Below are 22,532 nucleotides of genomic sequence, written 5' to 3' on the forward strand. Positions count from 1 at the left end.
GAGGAAGGAGCAGAGTCCTCCAGCAGTGCAGAGTATTTCAGGAGAGGAGAGTTATAGAGGAAGGAGCAGAGTCCTCCAGCAGTGCAGAGTATTTCAGGAGAGGATAGTTATAGAGGAAGGAGCAGAGTCCTCCAGCAGAGCAGAGCAGAGTATTTCAGGAGAGGAGAGTTATAGAGGAAGGAGCAGAGTCCTCCAGCAGAGCAGAGTATTTCAGGAGAGGAGAGTTATAGAGGAAGGAGCAGAGTCCTCCAGCAGTGCAGAGTATTTCAGGAGAGGAGAGTTATAGAGGAAGGAGCAGAGTCCTCCAGCAGTGCAGAGTATTTCAGGAGAGGAGAGTTATAGAGGAAGGAGCAGAGTCCTCCAGCAGAGTATTTCAGGAGAGGAGAGTTATAGAGGAAGGAGCAGAGTCCTCCAGCAGAGCAGATTATTTCAGGAGAGGAGAGTTATAGAGGAAGGAGCAGAGTCCTCCAGCAGTGCAGAGTATTTCAGGAGAGGAGAGTAGAGGAAGGAGCAGAGTCCTCCAGCAGTGCAGAGTATTTCAGGAGAGGAGAGTTATAGAGGAAGGAGCAGAGTCCTCCAGCAGAGCAGAGTATTTCAGGAGAGGAGAGTTATAGAGGAAGGAGCAGAGTCCTCCAGCAGTGCAGAGTATTTCAGGAGAGGAGAGTTATAGAGGAAGGAGCAGAGTCCTCCAGCAGTGCAGAGTATTTCAGGAGAGGAGAGTTATAGAGGAAGGAGCAGAGTCCTCCAGCAGTGCAGAGTATTTCAGGAGAGGAGAGTTATAGAGGAAGGAGCAGAGTCCTCCAGCAGTGCAGAGTATTTCAGGAGAGGATAGTTATAGAGGAAGGAGCAGAGTCCTCCAGCAGTGCAGAGTATTTCAGGAGAGGAGAGTTATAGAGGAAGGAGCAGAGTCCTCCAGCAGTGCAGAGTATTTCAGGAGAGGAGAGTTATAGAGGAAGGAGCAGAGTCTTCCAGCAGAGCAGAGTAGTTCAGGAGAGGAGAGTTATAGGGGAAGGAGCAGAGTCCTCCAGCAGAGCAGAGTCAGGAGAGGAGAGTTATAGAGGAAGGAGCAGAGTCCTCCAGCAGAGCAGAGTCAGGAGAGGAGAGTTATGGAGGAAGGGGCAGAGTCCTCCAGCAGTGCAGAGTATTTCAGGAGAGGAGAGTTATAGAGGAAGGAGCAGAGTCCTCCAGCAGAGCAGAGTCAGGAGAGGAGAGTTATAGAGGAAGGAGCAGAGTCCTCCAGCAGTGCAGAGTATTTCAGGAGAGGAGAGTTATAGAGGAAGGAGCAGAGTCCTCCAGCAGTGCAGAGTATTTCAGGAGAGGATAGTTATAGAGGAAGGAGCAGAGTCCTCCAGCAGAGCAGAGCAGAGTATTTCAGGAGAGGAGAGTTATAGAGGAAGGAGCAGAGTCCTCCAGCAGAGCAGAGTATTTCAGGAGAGGAGAGTTATAGAGGAAGGAGCAGAGTCCTCCAGCAGTGCAGAGTATTTCAGGAGAGGAGAGTTATAGAGGAAGGAGCAGAGTCCTCCAGCAGTGCAGAGTATTTCAGGAGAGGAGAGTTATAGAGGAAGGAGCAGAGTCCTCCAGCAGAGTATTTCAGGAGAGGAGAGTTATAGAGGAAGGAGCAGAGTCCTCCAGCAGAGCAGATTATTTCAGGAGAGGAGAGTTATAGAGGAAGGAGCAGAGTCCTCCAGCAGTGCAGAGTATTTCAGGAGAGGAGAGTAGAGGAAGGAGCAGAGTCCTCCAGCAGTGCAGAGTATTTCAGGAGAGGAGAGTTATAGAGGAAGGAGCAGAGTCCTCCAGCAGAGCAGAGTATTTCAGGAGAGGAGAGTTATAGAGGAAGGAGCAGAGTCCTCCAGCAGTGCAGAGTATTTCAGGAGAGGAGAGTTATAGAGGAAGGAGCAGAGTCCTCCAGCAGTGCAGAGTATTTCAGGAGAGGAGAGTTATAGAGGAAGGAGCAGAGTCCTCCAGCAGTGCAGAGTATTTCAGGAGAGGAGAGTTATAGAGGAAGGAGCAGAGTCCTCCAGCAGTGCAGAGTATTTCAGGAGAGGATAGTTATAGAGGAAGGAGCAGAGTCCTCCAGCAGTGCAGAGTATTTCAGGAGAGGAGAACAGAGAGGCGATGGGACCGGAACGATCCGGGGTAATCCGCCCGCTGCAGAGGATGCGCGGTCGCCTGCCCCGGACGGTGTAATTAAAGGGACCATCTGGTAATTAGTGTCAGAGAAGAGTCGGTAAACATCCGTGCCGGGGATCCTCAGCGCGTCCATACAGCGCCGTCCTCCCCCCTCCCCCGACAACAGGCGCTAATCTGTGTCAATATTGATCCTCAGCATGCGTCCTCAGAGCCGGCCTGGCCGCACATCCCGATCCCCCAATCCTTTTATTAGCCGCTCATAAAGCTGTAATGAAATTGTTGGGATGTATGGTGCGGCGTGATTTCCTGATCTGGGGAGCGCGGCGTGCCTCGTGCCTCATGATACAGACAGATGTGTACACTGAGAAAAAAACAATCTCTGTTCTCGCAGTAAACGCAATCAGGGAGACGATCGCCTAAACCGTTCGTTTAGATGCGACTTTAAAACTTTGCTGTCCCGTATTTCTCACACTTATCCATCCGGCCTTCCTCAGGGAAAGCTCCGCCTTTTATCATTAAAAATCTGACAGTGACTCCGCCCAGGCTAAGATGATGTCATCAGTCTGCTGCAGGCAGGAGGAGGCATTTCCTCAGTCCCCCCCCCCCCCCCCCCAGTGATCAGACTGTACATTGTAACTTGGTAGAAGGAGAGGAGGAGGCATTTCCTCAGTCTCCCCTCCCCCAGTGATCAGACTGTACATTGTAACTTTGTAGGAGGAGGAGACATTTCCTCAGTCTCCCCTCCCCCAGTGATCAGACTGTACATTGTAACTTTGTAGAAGGAGGAGGAGACATTTCCTCAGTCTCCCCTCCCCCAGTGATCGGACTGTACAGTGTAACTTTGTAGGAGGAGGAGACATTTCCTCAGTCTCCCCTCCCCCAGTGATCAGACTGTACATTGTAACTTTGTAGAAGGAGGAGGAGACATTTCCTCAGTCTCCCCTCCCCCAGTGATCAGACTGTACATTGTAACTTTGTAGAAGGAGGAGGAGACATTTCCTCAGTCTCCCCTCCCCCAGTGATCAGACTGTACATTGTAACTTTGTAGGAGGAGGAGGCATTTCCTCAGTCTCCCCTCCCCCAGTGATCAGACTGTACATTGTAACTTTGTAGAAGGAGGAGGAGGCATTTCCTCAGTCTCCCCTCCCCCAGTGATCAGACTGTACATTGTAACTTTGTAGAAGGAGGAGGAGGCATTTCCTCAGTCTCCCCTCCCCCAGTGATCAGACTGTACATTGTAACTTTGTAGGAGGAGGAGGCATTTCCTCAGTCTCCCCTCCCCCAGTGATCAGACTGTACATTGTAACTTTGTAGAAGGAGGAGGAGTCATTTCCTCAGTCTCCCCTCCCCCAGTGATCAGACTGTACATTGTAACTTTGTAGAAGAAGGAGGAGGCATTTCCTCAGTCTCCCCTCCCCCAGTGATCAGACTGTACATTGTAACCTTGTAGAAGGAGGAGGAGGCATTTCCTCAGTCTCCCCTCCCCCAGTAATCAGACTGTACATTGTAACTTTGTAGAAGGAGGAGGAGGCGGCAGGAGTACTGAGGCCGGATGCTGTGATGTCTTCCGGAAGCTATGTCCAGCCCCCCACTGGCCCCTCCCACCAGCCATGATCTGCCTGTGTTGCATAGAGAAGCACAGAGACTCAGAGATGACATCACTGTGACCAAAATTTTTTTTATTAAAAATCCCATCAGTATATTGATGAGGGGGAGGGGTGTTCAGGAAAGGTAAAATAGGAGCAGAATAATTCATCTTCACACGGACCTATTAGGATCCTCTGTCTTCTCCGCGCTCGTTCCTCATTCTTAGCGCAGCGTTTGATCCGGCGCGGCGCTGCGATTTGCAGGTCACCTTCGGCCGTTGCCGCTCCCCATTCCAGTAGCTGTAGGTGCTCTTGTGCTGATAACATATCGCAATCACGGAAGCTTCTTGTAAAGTGATTTGTGGGATCGGCGTGCAAACATTTCAGGATCTGATAAGGCTGCCGACCCACAATGCACCTGGAACCCGCCGCTAAATACTCCATAGCATCCCAGGCAGTGAAGTGAAGTCCGTGATTGGCCATCCAGCAAGCGCTGCAACTGTGCTCATATCTGCTCCTTTGACATAATGTATTGGAGCCAGATTCAGCAGGGCTTTCACAGTGCTTCTTTTTGTGTAACGCTCTTCTATATCAACTGGGGGGTGGTTGCATAGTGAGTAGGGCGGGGGGTGGTTAGGAGGGTGAGTAGGGCAGAGGGTATTTAGGATGGCGTGGAGGGTGGTTAGGAGGATGGTGAGCAGGGCGGAGGGTTGTTAGGGTGGTAAGTGGGGCGGGGGTGGTTAGGATGGTAAGTAGGGCGGAGGGTGGTTAAGATGGTAAGTAGGGCGGAGGGTGGTTAGGATGGTGAGTAGGGCAGAGGGTATTTAGGATGGTGAGGAGGGTGGTTAGGATGGTGAGTAGGGCAGAGGGTATTTAGGATGGTGAGGAGGGTGGTTAGGATGGTGAGTAGGGTGGAGTGTTGGGTGGGATGGTAAGTAGGGTGGAGGATGGTTAGGGGATGAGTTGGGGGTGAGTGGTTAGAGGGTGAGTGGTTAGGATGGTAGAAAGAGTGGAGGATGGTTAGGATGGTGAGTAAGGTGGAGGGTGGTTAGGATGGTGAGTAGGGCGGAGGGTGGTTAGGATGGTGAGTAGGGCGGAGGGTGGTTAAGTGGTGAGTGGTTAGGATGATGAGTAGGGTGGAGGATGGTTAGGGGTGAGTTGTTAGGATGGTGAGTGGTTAGGATGGTAAGTAGGGCAGAGGATGGTTAGGGGATGAGTTAGGTGGTTGAGTGGTTAGCATGGTGAGTAGGGTGGAGAGTGGGTAGGATGGTAAGTAAGGTGGATGGTGGTTAGGGGATGAGTTGGGTGGTTGAGTGGTTAGGATGGTGATTAGGGTGGAGGGTGGTTAGGATGGTGGCTAGGGGAGAGGGTGGTTAAGGGATGAGTGGTTAGGATGGTGAGTAGGGTGGTTAAGGGGTGAGTGGTTAGGATGGTGAGTAGGGTGGAGGATAGTTAGGGGGGCGAGTGGTTAGGATGGTGAGTAAGGTGGAGGACGGTTAGGGGATGAGTTGGGGGGTGAGTGGTTAGGATGGTGAGTAGGGTGAAGGATGGTTAGGGGGGCGAGTGGTTAGGATGGTGAGTAGGGTGAAGGATGGTTAGAGGATGAGTTGGGTAGGTGAGTGGTTAGGATGGTGAGTAGGGTGAAGGGTGGTTAGGGGGGTGAGTGGTTAGGATGGGGAGTAGGTTGGAGGATGGTTAGGGGGGTGAGTGGTTAGGATGGCGAGTAGGGTGGAGGGTGGTTAGGATGGTGATTAGGGGGGTGAGTAGTTAGGATGGTGAGTAGGGTGGAGGATGGTTAGGGGGGTGAGTGGTTAGGATGGTGAGTAGGGTGGAGGGTGGTTAAGGGGTGAGTGGTTAGGATGGTGAGTAGGGTGATTAAGGGGTGAGTGGTTAGGATGGTGAGTAGGGCGGAGGGTCGTTAAGGGGTGAGTGGTTAGGATGGTGAGTAGGGTGAAGGATGGTTAGAGGATGAGTTGGGTAGGTGAGTGGTTAGGATGGTGAGTAGGGGGGTGAGTGGTTAGGATGGTGAGTAGGGTGGAGGATGGTTAGGGGGGTGAGTGGTTAGGATGGTGAGTAGGGTGGAGGATGGTTAGGGGGGTGAGTGGTTAGGATGGTGAGTGGGGGGTGAGTGGTTAGGATGGTGAGTAGGGTGGAGGATGGTTAGGGGGGTGAGTGGTTGGGATGGTGAGTAGGGTGGAGGATGGTTAGGGGGGTGAGTGGTTAGGATGGTGAGTAGGTTGGAGGATGGTTAGGGGGGTGAGTGGTTAGGATGGTGAGTAGGTTGGAGAATAGTTAAGGGGGGTGAGTGGTTAGGATGGGGAGTAGGGTGGAGGATGGTTAGGGGGTGAGTGGTTAGGATGGTGAGTAGGGTGGAGGATGGTTAGGGGGGTGGGTGGTTAGGATGGTGAGTAGGGTGGAGGATGGTTAGGGGGGTGAGTTGTTAGGATGGTGAGTAGGTTGGAGGATGGTTAGGGGGGTGAGTGGTTAGGATGGTGAGTAGGTTGGAGGATGGTTAGGGGGGTGAGTGGTTAGGATGGTGAGTAGGGTGGAGGATGGTTAGGGGGTGAGTGGTTAGGATGGTGAGTAGGTTGGAGGATGGCTAGGGGGGTGAGTGGTTAGGATGGTGAGCAGGTTGGAGGATGGCTAGGGGGGTGAGTGGTTAGGATGGTGAGTAGGTTGGAGGATGGTTAGGGGGGTGAGTGGTTAGGATGGTGAGTAGGTTGGAGGATGGTTAGGGGGGTGAGTGGTTAGGATGGGGAGTATGGTGGAGGATGGTTAGGGGGGTGAGTGGTTAGGATGGTGAGTAGGTTGGAGGATGGTTATGGGGGTGAGTGGTTAGGATGGTGAGTAGGGTGGAGGATGGTTAGGGGGGGGGGTGAGTGGTTAGGATGGTGAGTAGGTTGGAGGATGGTTAGGGGGGTGAGTGGTTAGGATGGTGAGTAGGTTGGAGGATGGTGAGTAGGTTGGAGGATGGTGAGTAGGTTGGAGGATGGCTAGGGGGGTGAGTGGTTAGGATGGTGAGTAGGTTGGAGGATGGTTAGGGGGGTGAGTGGTTAGGATGGTGAGTATGGTGGAGGATGGCTAGGGGGTGAGTGGTTAGGATGGTGAGTAGGTTGGAGGATGGTTAGGGGGTGAGTGGTTAGGATGGTGAGTAGGGTGGAGGATGGTTAGGGGGGTGAGTGGTTAGGATGGTGAGTAGGGTGGAGGATGGTTAGGGGGGTGAGTGGTTAGGATGGTGAGTAGGGTGGAGGATGGTTAGGGGGGTGAGTGGTTATAATGGTGAGTAGGTTGGAGGATGGTTATGGGGGTGAGTGGTTAGGATGGTGAGTAGGGTGGAGGATGGTTAGGGGGGGGGGGGGGTGAGTGGTTAGGACGGTGAGTAGTTTGGAGGATGGTTAGGGGGGTGAGTGGTTAGGATGGTGAGTATGGTGGAGGATGGTTAGGGGGTGAGTGGTTAGGATGGTGAGTAGGTTGGAGGATGGTTAGGGGATGAGTGGTTAGGATGGTGAGTAGGGTGGAGGATGGTTAGGGGGGTGAGTGGTTAGGATGGTGAGTAGGGTGGAGGATGGTTAGGGGGGGGGGTGAGTGGTTAGGATGGTGAGTAGGTTGGAGGATGGTTAGGGGGGTGAGTTGTTAGGATGGTGAGTAGGGTGGAGGATGGTTAGGGGGGTGAGTGGTTAGGATGGTGAGTAGGTTGGAGGATGGTTAGGGGGGTGAGTGGTTGGGATGTTGAGTAGGGTGGAGGATGGTTAGGGGGTGAGTGGTTAGGATGGTGAGTAGGTTGGAGGATGGTTAGGGAGGTGAGTGGTTAGGATGGTGAGTAGGTTGGAGGATGGTTAGGGAGGTGAGTGGTTAGGATGGTGAGTAGGTTGGAGGATGGTTAGGGAGGTGAGTGGTTAGGATGGTGAGTAGGTTGGAGGATGGTTAGGGGGGTGAGTGGTTGGGATGTTGAGTAGGGTGGAGGATGGTTAGGGGGGTGAGTGGTTAGGATGGTGAGTAGGTTGGAGGATGGTTAGGGGGGTGAGTGGTTAGGAGGGTGAGTAGGGTGGAGGATGGTTAGGGGGGTGAGTGGTTAGGATGGTGAGTAGAGTGGAGGATGGTTAGGGGGGTGAGTGGTTAGGATGGTGAGTAGGGTGGAGGATGGTTAGGGGGGTGAGTAGTTAGGATGGTGAGTAGGGTGGAGGATGGTTAGGGGGGTGAGTGGTTAGGATGGTGAGTAGGTTGGAGGATGGTTAGGGAGGTGAGTGGTTAGGATGGTGAGTAGGTTGGAGGGTGGTTAGGATGGTGAGTAGGGTGGAGGATGGTGAGTAGGGTGGAGGATGGTTAGGGGGTGAGTGGTTAGGATGGTGAGTAGGTTGGAGGATGGTTAGGGAGGTGAGTGGTTAGGATGGTGAGTAGGGTGGAGGATGGTTAGGGGTGAGTGGTTAGGATGGTGAGTAGGGTGGAGTATGGTTAGGGGGTGAGTGGTTAGGATGGTGAGTAGGGTGGAGGATGGTTAGGGGGGTGAGTGGTTAGGATGGTGAGTAGGGTGGAGGATGGTTAGGGGGTGAGTGGTTAGGATGGTGAGTAGGGTGGAGGATGGTTAGGGGGTGAGTGGTTAGGATGGTGAGTAGGTTGGAGGATGGTTAGGGGGTGAGTGGTTGGGATGGTGAGTAGGGTGGAGGATGGTGGTGAGTAGGTTGGGATGGTGAGTAGGGTGGAGGATGGTTAGGGGGTGAGTGGTTGGGATGGTGAGTAGGTTGGAGGATGGTTAGGGGGTGAGTGGTTGGGATGGTGAGTAGGGTGGAGGATGGTTAGGGGGTGAGTGGTTGGGATGGTGAGTAGGGTGGAGGATGGTTAGGGGGGTGAGTGGTTGGGATGGTGAGTAGGTTGGAGGATGGTTAGGGGGGTGAGTGGTTAGGATGGTGAGTAGGTTGGAGGATGGTTAGGGGGGTGAGTGGTTGGGATGGTGAGTAGGGTGGAGGATGGTTAGGGGGTGTGAGTGGTTGGGATGGTGAGTAGGGTGGAGGATGGCTAGGGGGTGAGTGGTTAGGATAGTGAGTAGGTTGGAGGATGGTTAGGGGGGTGAGTGGTTGGGATGGTGAGTAGGGTGGAGGATGGTTAGGGGGGTGAGTGGTTGGGATGGTGAGTAGGGTGGAGGATGGTTAGGGGGTGAGTGGTTGGGATGGTGAGTAGGGTGGAGGATGGTTTAGGGGGTGAGTGGTTGGGATGGTGAGTAGGGTGGAGGATGGTTTAGGGGGTGAGTGGTTGGGATGGTGAGTAGGGTGGAGGATGGTTAGGGGGGTGAGTGGTTAGGATGGTGAGTAGGGTGGAGGATGGTTAGGGGGGTGAGTGGTTGGGATGGTGAGTATGGTGGAGGATGGTTAGGGGGGTGAGTGGTTAGGGGGGTGAGTGGTTGGGATGGTGAGTATGGTGGAGGATGGTTAGGGGGGTGAGTGGTTAGGATGGTGAGTAGGGTGGAGGATGGTTAGGGGGTGAGTGGTTGGGATGGTGAGTAGGTTGGAGGATGGTTAGGGGGGTGAGTGGTTGGGATGGTGAGTATGGTGGAGGATGGTTAGGGGGGTGAGTGGTTGGGATGGTGAGTAGGTTGGAGGATGGTTAGGGGGGTGAGTGGTTGGGATGGTGAGTAGGGTGGAGGATGGTTAGGGGGTGAGTGGTTGGGATGGTGAGTAGGGTGGAGGATGGTTAGGGGGGTGAGTGGTTGGGATGGTGAGTAGGGTGGAGGATGGTTTAGGGGGTGAGTGGTTGGGATGGTGAGTAGGTTGGAGGATGGTTAGGGGGGTGAGTGGTTAGGATGGTGAGTAGGGTGGAGGATGGTTAGGGGGGTGAGTGGTTAGGATGGTGAGTATGGTGGAGGATGGTTAGGGGGTGAGTGGTTAGGATGGTGAGTAGGTTGGAGGATGGTTAGGGGGGTGAGTGGTTAGGATGGTGAGTAGGTTGGAGGATGGTTAGGGGGGTGAGTGGTTAGGATGGTGAGTAGGTTGGAGGATGGTTAGGGGGGTGAGTGGTTAGGATGGTGAGTAGGGTGGAGGATGGTTAGGGGGGTGAGTGGTTAGGATGGTGAGTAGGTTGGAGGATGGTTAGGGGGGTGAGTGGTTAGGATGGTGAGTATGGTGGAGGATGGTTAGGGGGGTGAGTGGTTGGGATGGTGAGTAGGGTGGAGGATGGTTAGGGGGGTGAGTGGTTAGGATGGTGAGTAGGTTGGAGGATGGTTAGGGGGGTGAGTGGTTGGGATGGTGAGTAGGTTGGAGGATGGTTAGGGGGTGAGTGGTTGGGATGGTGAGTAGGTTGGAGGATGGTTAGGGGGGGAGTGGTTAGGATGGTGAGTAGGGTGGAGGATGGTTAGGGGGGTGAGTGGTTAGGATGGTGAGTAGGTTGGAGGATGGTTAGGGGGGTGAGTGGTTGGGATGGTGAGTAGGGTGGAGGATGGTTAGGGGGTGAGTGGTTGGGATGGTGAGTAGGTTGGAGGATGGTTAGGGGGTGAGTGGTTGGGATGGTGAGTAGGGTGGAGGATGGTTAGGGGGTGAGTGGTTAGGATGGTGAGTAGGTTGGAGGATGGTTAGGGGGGTGAGTGGTTGGGATGGTGAGTAGGGTGGAGGATGGTTAGGGGGTGAGTGGTTGGGATGGTGAGTAGGTTGGAGGATGGTTAGGGGGTGAGTGGTTGGGATGGTGAGTAGGGTGGAGGATGGTTAGGGGGTGAGTGGTTAGGATGGTGAGTAGGGTGGAGGATGGTTAGGGGGGTGAGTGGTTGGGATGGTGAGTAGGTTGGAGGATGGTTAGGGGGGTGAGTGGTTAGGATGGTGAGTAGGTTGGAGGATGGTTAGGGGGGTGAGTGGTTAGGATGGTGAGTAGGTTGGAGGATGGTTAGGGGGGTGAGTGGTTAGGATGGTGAGTAGGTTGGAGGATGGTTAGGGGGGTGAGTGGTTAGGATGGTGAGTAGGTTGGAGGATGGTTAGGGGGGTGAGTGGTTAGGATGGTGAGTAGGTTGGAGGATGGTTAGGGGGGTGAGTGGTTAGGATGGTGAGTAGGTTGGAGGATGGTTAGGGGGGTGAGTGGTTAGGATGGTGAGTAGGTTGGAGGATGGTTAGGGGGGTGAGTGGTTAGGATGGTGAGTAGGGTGGAGGATGGTTAGGGGGGTGAGTGGTTAGGATGGTGAGTAGGTTGGGATATCTTTCAGTAGAATATTCCACAGCTCTTACTGTAAAGAACCCTTTCTGTATGTTGGTTGGTAAAACTCTTCTATGGAGATAGAACTGAAGAAGGAAAGATCGCAGAACACGGCGAACATTCCCTTTAATGGCGGTCGGCGCGGTGAGGATGTATTTTGGGTAGGAAATGCTGTGTTGTTGTTGGTGTCACGGAGGGTTGAGATGAACTTTCTGCCCTCCAATGGCGGCTCAGTAAACTCGCAGTATGTAGAGCGGTTGCTGGCTTTGTCCGGACCGGTCTGATATACATTATACATTTCCTCGAAGTTCCCTTTATTACCCCCCCCCAGGCAGTGTTTTGGTAATAGCCGTGTCTACATGTGACTTCAATGTCACTCTGCGAATTCTCCGAGGTTTGTATGTTCATTAGAATGCATTTACTGCCACCAATACCTTTGTCCTTGTGAATGTATAGAGAAGGGTTGGGGCCCCTATCGGGTTTTATTTGAGTTTCTGTGAGAGCCCCGACAGTCTCACCGATCACCTACAATGGAGATATAACCCATTGGAAGGGATTCCCTCCGTACCCCCCATACAGTAATCTGTCACTAGGGAGCCCCCAGTGTCACCAGCCCAGCGATGTCTCCCACCCAAACTGTGCGGTTCTCCGATCTTCTGGGGGTTCTCTTACAGTTTCTCTCTCTCCCTACTCCAGGCCCATCTGCTTGGGGGTCTCCAGCCTCCCCGCTCTCGAGACCGGACCACTGTCCCTTTTTATATCACAGGATCAGTGGGTCGGACCCAAGAAAACCCAACAAAACCAAAGAACCAGGAAAGGCTTTACCCTTACCCTCTGATTGGCAGCACCTAATTGGCCTAACTTCAACCCGCTTACATGGTGACCCCCCCCCCTTTCCCTTTATTTTCTGCCTTGGGGACCCCTTGTTCCTATTTACTTTCTCTCCCGGTGACCCCTCCATTCCCTTTACTCCTTCTCCTGGTGACCCCCCCTGTTCCGTTTACTTCCTCTCCTGGTGTCTCCGTGTCCCCTGTGTATTTCCTGTCCTGTGACCTCTTTTTCATTTGCTGCCCTGGTGACCCCCGTTCCCTTTTTACCTGCATTCCCTTTACTTCCTCTCCTGGTGACTCCTCTGTACCCTTTATTTCCTGCCCTGGGGACCCCTGTGTATTTCTTGCCCTGGTGACCCCTTGTGCCTTTTTTTCCCTGTCTTGTGACCCCTTTTTCCTTTGCTGCCCTGTTGAACCCTCTTTCCCTTTATTTCCTGCCCTGGTGACCCCTTGTTCTCTTTACTTCCTCTCTCTTGCTGACCCCTGAGTATTTCCTGCCCTGTGACCCCTTTTTCCTTTATTTCCTGCCCTTGGAATCCCTTTACTTACTCTCCTGGTGACCCCTTGTTTCCTTTACTTCCTGCCCTGTGACCGCTTTTTCCTTTATTTCCTGCCCTGGTGACCCCCTGTTCTTGTATTTCCTGCCCTGGTGACCCCCTGTTCTTGTATTTCCTGCCCTGGTGACCTCTCGTTCCCTTTATTTCCTGCCCTGGTGACCCCCTTGTTCTCTTTATTTCCTGCCCCTGTGACCCCTTTTTCCTTTATTTCCTGTCCTGTCCTGGTGACCCCAGTGTATTTCCTTCCCTGGCGACCCCTATTCCTGTATTTTCATGCCCTGGTGAACCCTTGCTCTATTTACTTCCTCTCCTGGTGGCCCCTAATCCTGTATCTCCTGCCCTAGTGACCCCTTTTCCATTTACTTCCTCTCCTGGTGACCACTGTGTATGTCTTGCCCCGATGACCACTTGGTCCCAATACTTCCTCTCCTGGTCACCCCCTGCTCCCTGTATTTCCTGTCCTGGTGAACCCCCTGGTCCCTGTATTTCCTGCCCTGGTGACCCCCTGCTCCCTGTATTTCCTGTCCTGGTGACCCCCTGCTCCCGGTATTTCCTGTCCTGGTGACCCCCTGCTCCCTATATTTCCTGTCCTGGTGAACCCCCTGGTCCTTGTATTTCCTGTCCTGGTGACCCCCTGCTCCCTGTATTTCCTGCCCTGGTGACCCCCTGCTCCCTGTATTTCCTGTCCTGGTGACCCCCTGCTCCCGGTATTTCCTGTCCTGGTGACCCCCTGCTCCCTATATTTCCTGTCCTGGTGACCCCCTGCTCCCTGTATTTCCTGCCCTGGTGACCCCCTGCTCCCTGTATTTCCTGCCCTGGTGACCCCCTGCTCCCTGTGTTTCCTGTCCTGGTGACCCCCTGCTCCCTGTATTTCCTCTCCTGGTGACCCCCTGCTCCCTGTATTTCCTGTCCTGGTGACCCCCTGCTCCTTGTATTTCCTGCCCTGGTGACCCCCTGCTCCCTGTATTTCCTGTCCTGGTGACCCCCTGAGCCCTGTATTTCCTGTCCCCCTTTATTGGCCGGGGGGATATAGGCGCAGGCTGTATTGTGATTTTTGTAGAAATGATTGGAGGACAATAAATTTAAATTTCCTCCCATTGCCGGCCCTCAGGATAATCCAATCAGGGATAATGGAGCGCGGCGCTGATCTCATTACGTCTCTGGCGGTCCTCGGCGGTGACCTCTTCACCCTTCCCGGTACGGATCTGTTCTGTATCTCCACATCATTGCTTTATTTTATCGATCCCCCTGGAATTTATCGTCCACCTCGGATCGTCTTCCAATGGGGCTTTATTTAGGATCGGGATTGATTGGACGTCTGCGCTGTGCTGCCCCCTACAGCTAGAGAAATGTAACAACTATGGGGGCTCCGATACCGGCGCCACACCAAATGCAGTTCTGTTCACTCAGGAGCCGGGTGATGGCATGTGGGACCAGCATGAGCTCAGGCTTTGCTTAGTAATTTGTAACTCTTCCAGGTGCAGAGATCACAGGACCCCCCCCCCCCCCCCCCCCACAATGCCTTCATCTGCTTTTCTCTCCAGAAAGACCGCACCGTCTTTGTTTAGGCATCATCCAGGGTCACCCTCTACCTCCTGCACTGAGATGCCGGCTTAGTGATGACACATTCATGAAAAATCCTCGTGAATGTGCAGTCCTTGGCTGTGTTCACAAATGTCTGACACAGATCAGCCCCCTGCTGCAGACTCTCACCTTGTGACTTGCTACAAAGTTACAATGTAGAGCCTGATCACTGGGGGAGGGGAGACTGAGGAGATGCTTTCTACTGCCTGCAGCAGACTGATCACTGGGGGAGGGGAGACCGAGGAAATGCTTCCTCCTGCCTGCAGCAGACTGATCACTGGGGGAGGGGAGACCGAGGAAACGCTTCCTCCTGCCTGCAGCAGACTGACTAGAGGGGGAGGAAAGACTGAGGAAATGCTTTCTCCTGCCTGCAGCAGGCTGATCACTGGGGGAGAGGAGACTGAGAAAATGCTTCCTCCTTCCTGCAGCAGACTGACTAGTGGGGGGGGGGGGGAGGGAAGACTGAGGAAATGCTTCCTCCTGCCTGCAGCAGACCTATCACTAATGAAGGAGAGACTGAGGAAATGCTTCCTCCTATATGCAGCAGACTGATCACTGGGGGAGAGGAGACTGAGGAAATGCTTTCTCCTGTCTGCAGCAGACTGATCACTGGGGGAAGGGAGACTGAGGAAATGCTTCCTCCTGCCTGCAGCAGACTGATCACTGGGGGAGGGGAGACTGAGGAAATGCTTTCTCCTGTCTGCAGCAGACTGATCACTGGGGGAGAGAAGACTGAGGAAATGCTTCCTCCTGCCTGCAGCAGACTGATCACTGGGGGAGGGGAGACCGAGGAAATGCTTCCTCCTGCCTGCAGCAGACTGACTAGAGGGGGAGGAAAGACTGAGGAAATGCTTTCTCCTGCCTGCAGCAGACTGATCACTGGGGGAGAGGAGACTGAGGAATTGCTTCCTCCTTCCTGCAGCAGACTGATCACTGGGGGAGGGGAGACTGAGGAAATGCTTCCTCCTGCCTGCAGCAGACTGATTAGTGGGGGAGAGGAGACTGAGGAAATGCTTCCTCCTGCCTGCAGCAGACTGATCACTGGGGGAGAGGAGACTGAGGAAATGCTTCCTCCTGCCTGCAGCAGACTGATCACTGGGGGAGAGGAGACTGAGGAAATGCTTCCTCCTGCCTGCAGCAGACTGATCACTGGGGGAGAGGAGACTGAGGAAATGCTTCCTCCTGCCTGCAGCAGACTGATCACTGGGGGAGGGGAGACTGAGGAAATGCTTTCTCCTGTCTGCAGCAGACTGATCACTGGGGGAGAGAAGACTGAGGAAATGCTTCCTCCTGCCTGCAGCAGACTGATCACTGGGGGAGGGGAGACCGAGGAAATGCTTCCTCCTGCCTGCAGCAGACTGACTAGAGGGGGAGGAAAGACTGAGGAAATGCTTTCTCCTGCCTGCAGCAGACTGATCACTGGGGGAGAGGAGACTGAGGAATTGCTTCCTCCTTCCTGCAGCAGACTGATCACTGGGGGAGGGGAGACTGAGGAAATGCTTCCTCCTGCCTGCAGCAGACTGATCACTGGGGGAGAGGAGACTGAGGAAATGCTTCCTCCTGCCTGCAGCAGACTGATCACTGGGGGAGAGGAGACTGAGGAAATGCTTTCTCCTGCCTGCAGCAGACTGATCACTGGGGGAGAGGAGACTGAGGAAATGCTTCCTCCTGCCTGCAGCAGGCTGATGATAACATCTCAGCTGAGGCAAAATCACTGTCTGGAGCTCAAGGATGTCTTTTTATTAATGAAAGGTGGAGCTTTTCTGAAATAATAATGATACTGTAGCTGATATGTCAGGGATTGTAGATGAAGGGAGGAGGGGGAGGGTCTTCTGGATTTCTCTATTTTAGTGATTACCTTCATTTTTCATGCCTCTTGTACAAGCTTGTTCTTGCAAATTTTGGGTTGTTAAATGAATGCAGAGAATTGTCGGCCACCACCAGAGGGAGCTCTCAGTGGATCAGCGCAGGTATAATAATCTGAAATACAAAATCCAACATAAAGAGAGAACGTTGTCTTTTATTGTGTTATCCGGCTCATAGACTTTCATTGTGAGAAGGAGCAATAAAAGCCAATCATTGCACAGCAGGCAGCAGAGCTTACAATGAGGAAATATGGCTGCCCCCCCCCCCCATAAACATAAATGATTATAAATTATAAAAAGAAACAGAAGTTTTAAATCATTGATGCACATTCGTGGGACATTTACTAATCTCATCTCCTTTATTTGTTTATCTGAAGGACAATCAAACAATGATACGTCCCCTTTAAGTGGAGTAAGACAATAAAGTGATGAAATGTCCCCTTTTAAGTAGGATAAGGCATTGAAATGACACAACCCCTTTAAATGGGGTAAGACAAGAAATGAGGACGTGTCCCCTTTAAATTAAGTTGTTTTGCCCCAGGAGAGTAAATGACGATCTGATTGGCTGACAGAGAATTAATTATGCAGATAATTGGCGGAGATGGTCGCTGTTTCTGGTGTAAAGGGGGCGTCGCCCTGGGGGGATGACATCACATGGCAGACTCCGGGGTAATGCGATTATTCTTCTATAGGATATCTGGACAGGTCCGGCTCTGCGACACCCATATGGGGGAGGCAGCTTCCATCTGCGGCTTCTCACACAGGAGTGGGGACAATATAGGGAGTTCCCGGGTCTGTACCCTCGCTGTGCCCATTATAAGGGGTTCCCACCATCCCTGTGCTGAGTTCCCAGGTCTGTACCCCCGCTGTGCCCATTATGAGAGGTTCCCCCCATCCCTGTGCTGAGTTCCCGGGTCTGTACACCCGCTGTGCCCATTATGAGGGGTTCCCCCCATCCCTGTGCTGAGTTCCTGGGTCTGTACACCCGCTGTGCCCATTATGAGGGGTTTCAACCATCCCTGTGCTGAGTTCCTGGGTCTGTACACCCGCTGTGCCCATTATGAGGGGTTTCAACCATCCCTGTGCTGAGTTCCTGGGTCTGTACACCCGCTGTGCCCATTATGAGGGGTTCCCACCATCCCTGTGCTGAGTTCCCGGGTCTGTACACCCGCTGTGCCCATTATGAGGGGTTCCCCCCATCCCTGTGCTGAGTTCCCGGGTCTGTACACCCGCTGTGCCCATTATGAGGGCTTCCCACCATCCCACTGACAGACATGGCATCTCTATGTATTAGAGCAGAGATCAGGAGGACTACAACCCCCAGCGGACAGGCCAGTCCTGGGACCTGCTGGGTTTCTGGTACAGCTCTGTGCTCTCCTAGCACTGCGGGGGTTAATGCCCTGGCCTGTGACTCGTACGCGTTCCTTACCTGCTAAGCCGCAATATTACCGCCGCTGAGCCCGGCGTCACCGTGAGATCAATTGTCACCGAGAAGGATTTATTACATCCATACCCCCCCCCCTCCCCATATACCATGAGCTATATATAGAATGCCCATCACCAGGAGCTCTGATTGGTGAGACTTCAATATGGCGTCAGCCATTGCGCCAATCTACAGGGGGGCTCCTCACTTCTCTATAGGAGGGAAGAAAACAAGTGTGGTGAACTACAAGTCCCAGCATGTTGTACTGTATATTCTGCAGATTATTCCATCACTGACCTCTATAGAGATCTGCAGAACATTGCTCTGCCCCCTCCCCTCCTGACAGATCCATATTGATATATTTTGCAGATTATTCCGTCAATTACCTCTCCAAAGATCTGCAGAACATCGCTCCATCCCATCCCCCTCCTGACAGATCTATATTGATATATTCTGCAGAATATCCCATCACTGGCCTCTCTAGAGATCTGCAGAACATCGCTCCATCCCATCCCCCTCCTGACAGATCCATATTGATATATTCTGCAGATCATTTCATCACTGACCCCTCTAGAGATCTGCAGAACATCGCTCCCTCCCATCCCCCTCCTGACATTTATATTGATATATTCTGCAGATTATCCCATCACTGACCCCTCTAGAGATCTGCAGAACATCGCTCCCTCCCATCCCCCTCCTGACATTTATATTGATATATTCTGAAGATTATCCCCCATCACTGACTTCTCTAGAGATCTGCAGAACATCGCTCCCTCCCATCCCCCTCCTGACAGATCCATATTGATATATTCTGCAGATTATCCCATCACTGACCCCTCTAGAGATCTGCAGAACATCGCTCCCTCCCATCCCCCTCCTGACATTTATATTGATATATTCTGAAGATTATCCCCCATCACTGACTTCTCTAGAGATCTGCAGAACATCGCTCCCTCCCATCCCCCTCCTGACAGATCCATATTGATATATTCTGCAGATTATTTCATCACTGACCCCTCTTAACTCGGTGACACCGAGGAGCCAATGTAGCTCTTGCTGTTGTTTTGTACACAAGGATTTTATAACTCTGGCCATAAAAATGTGATATTTGTTCCCCGGGACTGTGATCAGCACTCTGTCCTATCCTAGTCCCTCTGGTGGTGTTTGCTCTTCTATGATATAAACATGAAGTTGTCATATCTGGCCATATGAAGAGTTTGGTGGAAGTCCAGCCTACGAGAGAGCGAGGAGCCCCCCCACCACTTGTTGATATACTAGGCAGGAGGAGTGCTCTGGGACAGTCACATTGCGTGATCGCTGAGCTCTGGAAACCAGTCCAGGATAGTGTCATTCCAAGAACAGGGTGAGGCTGACACCAACGAGTCTCTCTGAGACAAGAGCACGCTGAATCCAGACCCTGATCACCCTTCAGAGGGTCCTCCTGGCCAAGAACTGTCTAGGAAGGAACCTGGGACTGGAAAATCACTTAACTTCATTGGGCTCATGGAACCTTTGGATGTGGTGGACACCCTATGGACCATCTGGAGATGATGACCCTCAGCTGAGATCAGGGAAGAGCACAGTCCTGAAAGAAGTTGCCCTGTTGGAACCTCTAGTTATGGTGGACACCCAATGGACTATCTAGAGAAAATGACCCTCAACTGAGATCAGGGAAGAGCACAGTCCTGAAAGAAGTTGCCCTGTTGGAACCTCCTAGTTATGGTGGACACCCTATGGACTATGTGGAGAAAGTGACCCTCAACTGAGATCAGGGAAGAGCACAGTCCTGAAAGAAGTTGCCGTGTTGGAACCTCTAGTTATGGTGGACACCCAATGGACTATCTGGAGAAAATGACCCTGAACTGAGATCAGGGAAGAGCACAGTCCTGAAAGAAGTTGCCCTGTTGGAACCTCTATTTATGGTGGACACCCAATGGACTATGTGGAGAAAGTGACCCTCAACTGAGATCAGGGAAGAGCACAGTCCTGAAATAAGTTGCCCTGTTGGAACCTCTATTTATGGTGGACACCCAATGGACTATGTGGAGAAAATGACCCTCAACTGAGATCAGGGAAGAGCACAGTCCTCCTGAATTAAGTTGCCATTTTTCGTGACTTGACAACCTGCCAGAGATGGATTTGAACATCTCAGCAGCGCTTGCTTGGAACGCCACGCAATACGACGCCACAGTCAGCATGGACTACGATGCCGCCATCCCGACCTATGGACTGGTGAGTTTCCAAATCCTTATTGCCGTCATCTATTCATTGGTCTGCACGGTGGGGCTCCTGGGCAACTTCTTCGTGATGTACCTGATAAGGAAAAAGAGAGTCACCGGTCTCACCGCCATCGATATTTTTGTCTTCTGTCTGGCGCTGAGCGACTTCCAGTTTGCCTTCACCTTACCCTTCTGGGCTGGGGACGCTATCATGGATTTTAGCTGGCCATTTGGACACTCCATGTGCAAAATTGTCCTCACCATGACCGTGCTGAGCCTCTACTACAACATGTTCCTCCTGACTGCCATGGCGGCGACGAGATACTGGTTGGTGGCTTCAGCGCTGAGCCTCAAGTGTACCGTGTCCACCACCGTAGCCAAGTTGATCAGCTTCACCCTGTGGCTTTTAGCCCTTGTGGCCACAATACCCGCCATTATATTTGCCAGCACCAGAGAGGTCCTGGGGGATCAACTCTGTCTGTTGAAGTTCCCAGAAAATAAGTGGTTGGCCATCTACCACATCCAAAGGATTACCATCGCATTTGTCATACCTCTTATTATCATATCTACATCCTACATAATGCTGATGAACTTTTTGAGGAAACACAAGGTGAACGCCAACAACCAGCAACGACAGAGCAAACTCACCAACTCCATCCAGATGGTTGTTATAGTCTTCTTCGTCTGCTGGTTCCCGAACCACGCCGGCGTTATATGGGGAATTCTCATGAAGTTTGAGGTGGTCCATTGGAGCTACGCCTACTATTACTTCCATACCTACGTCTATCCCATTACGATATGCCTTGCCCACAGCAACAGCTGCCTGAACCCCGTCATCTACTGCCTAATGAGGAAGGAATTTCGGAAGTCCTTAGTGGCGCTTATCAGGCAACTAAAGGACATGGTCATTGGTTTTTTGCCTTCGGCCAAACGTGCTAACATGGATCAGGAGACGGCGGTGCCTCTTTACCGGAGGTCGAGTTTTCCCCACACCAATAGTAGGGAATATCACGGACCTTCAATTTCCACCATCACAATCCTTCCCGAAAGCTTACCCAAGGACCAAATTCAACACACTGGGTCAGCATTGAAGCAGGAGACCTCAATAGTCTAGCCCGGCAACGTGAACAGTGAAGGTGGAACCATTAGAGAAGTCTCCCTAATGGTGCCATTTTGCAATTTTAGGGCATGGTCATCGGCTTTTTGCCTTCAGCCAAACGTGCTAACATGGATCAGGAGGCGGTGGTGCCTCTTTACCGAAGGTCGAGTTGTCCCCATACTAATAGTAAGGAATATCACGGACCTTCAATTTCCACCATCACAATCCTTCCCGAAAGCCTACCCAAGGACCAAATTCAACACATTGGGTCAACATTGAAGCAGGAGACCTCAATAGACTAGCCCGGCAACGAGAACAGCGAAGGTGGAACCATTAGAGAAGTCTCCCTAAAGGTGCCATTTTGCAATTTTAGGGCATGGTCATCGGCTTTTTGCCATCCACCAAACTTGTTTACATGAATCAGGACACAGTGGTGCCTCCTTACCAAACGTCAAGCCTTCCCCACACCAATAGTAAGGAATACACAGACCTTCAATTTCCACCATCGTAATCCTTCCTGAAAAGTTTGCCCAAGGACTAAATTCAACACAATGGGTGGACGTTGAAGGAGACCTCATGAGATAAGTAAACTGTGAAGGTTTGGCCGAACGTTGGGCTGTCAATACAGGAAAAATAATGGGACCAAGGGTCTGTTCAGAGTTTAGCCTAACATGATGAATTGGCCAATGACCGCGTTGTCGTCGCAACAAACTCTGTTGAGCGTTCGATACTGGAGACACTTCAAAGCCTGTCGTAGGTTCCTCATACATTAAATACGCACTTAAAAAACATCAATACCAGCGATTTGTCTAATGACGCAGAACGAGGTATTGTTCATGGTAAACACGGGGATCTCCGAACGGCTCAGAATGTATTATTGAGTCGAGTCGTTGGAGTGTGTACAGAACGACCTATTAATAATCGGAGCTGGACGAATACAAATTACTAGGCGCAGATCGGGGGTAGGACGGGGGACCTCCCTGAACGTGTCGTCCTATAGGTCGCTGGCATTTCGCACGCCTCATTAGCTGGAAAAGTAAACGAGGCGCTTTGTCGTCAAGACTGCTGAACGTGCCAGCAAGTCATCCAACAATCGATCGAACGCTTGGATTGTCATAAACCAAAAGATATTCTCACGGAGAGGCTTAATGATTGCTGTAATGACTGCGCAGTGGAGTTTTAGTTTAAAAGAAACTTGTAGAAAGATTTGCAAATGGGGGGGGGGGGGGGTAGGATTTTAACACCCACTGCCCCCCCACCCCCATCTGCTGCAGCAAAGACTATTACGCTGTCAGTCAGTTCCCAATTCTCACATACCTGCTTGTAATTTATGGCTTGCCTCCGTATTTCACATTTGCAGCAGAAATAGATACAATGTATAGAAATGTAATATAATGGAAATGATTTTATTGATGTTTAATGTTGTTTTTTAAATTGTATTTCCTTTGTATAGTTTATAATGCTGTGTATAGGGGGGGTCATAATCGCTTATTCCATGGGGGGGGGGGGGCTCCAAACTTTTCCACCTTTTTTGGGGTTTTCTGGAGCGATTTGCACAGAAAAAAAAAAAAAGGGGGATGTCACATGATGGGAAATGCCAATAAACGCTAATGCTGCTAAATGCCGGCACAAAGACGCTAATTATGAGCGTTTTTCATCCGGCGTTTTTCTGGCTTTCTTTAGCTTGTAGTGTGCATGGAGCCTCAGTACGAGGGACGCTTGCCTTGTATACTTTGTATATTACAAATGTTAGCCGGCCAAAAATATCAGTTTTATAAATTAATTAATAAGTCTTTCTTTACACCCAGGAATGCCCAGCAGAGTCCCCCCCCCCCCCCATCCAGGAGAGCCCAGCAGAGTCCCCCCTTACGTCCAGTAGCGCCTAGCATAGATGTCCCTCCCCTACTATCAAGCGTGCCCAACATAGCTCCTCTTTTGAAGTGCCCAGCATAGACCCCCCCCCCCCCACAGACACACACCCAGTAATGCCCAGCAAAGTCCCTGTTCCCCCACCCCAAGGGAGTGACTGGCAGAGTCCCCCTACATCCAGTAGTGCCCAGCATAGTTCCCCC

General features: G+C 52.0%; 1 protein-coding gene across 1 annotated transcript; it reads left to right on the top strand.

Annotated features, from left to right (window-relative positions):
• Window positions 1-19,266: 19,266 nt before the first annotated feature.
• RXFP4 (relaxin family peptide/INSL5 receptor 4) lies at window positions 19,267-20,475 on the top strand (the record flags this gene model as incomplete). Its single annotated transcript, XM_082275459.1, has 1 exon — window positions 19,267-20,475. Exon 1 carries the CDS (start codon window positions 19,276-19,278, stop codon window positions 20,473-20,475), a length of 1,200 nt encoding a protein of 399 aa, XP_082131585.1. The 5' UTR covers window positions 19,267-19,275.
• Window positions 20,476-22,532: the final 2,057 nt, after the last annotated feature.

The sequence above is a fragment of the Pelophylax lessonae genome (genome assembly GCF_965119305.1).
Source record: "Pelophylax lessonae genome assembly, chromosome: 13".
NCBI lineage: Eukaryota > Metazoa > Chordata > Amphibia > Anura > Ranidae > Pelophylax > Pelophylax lessonae.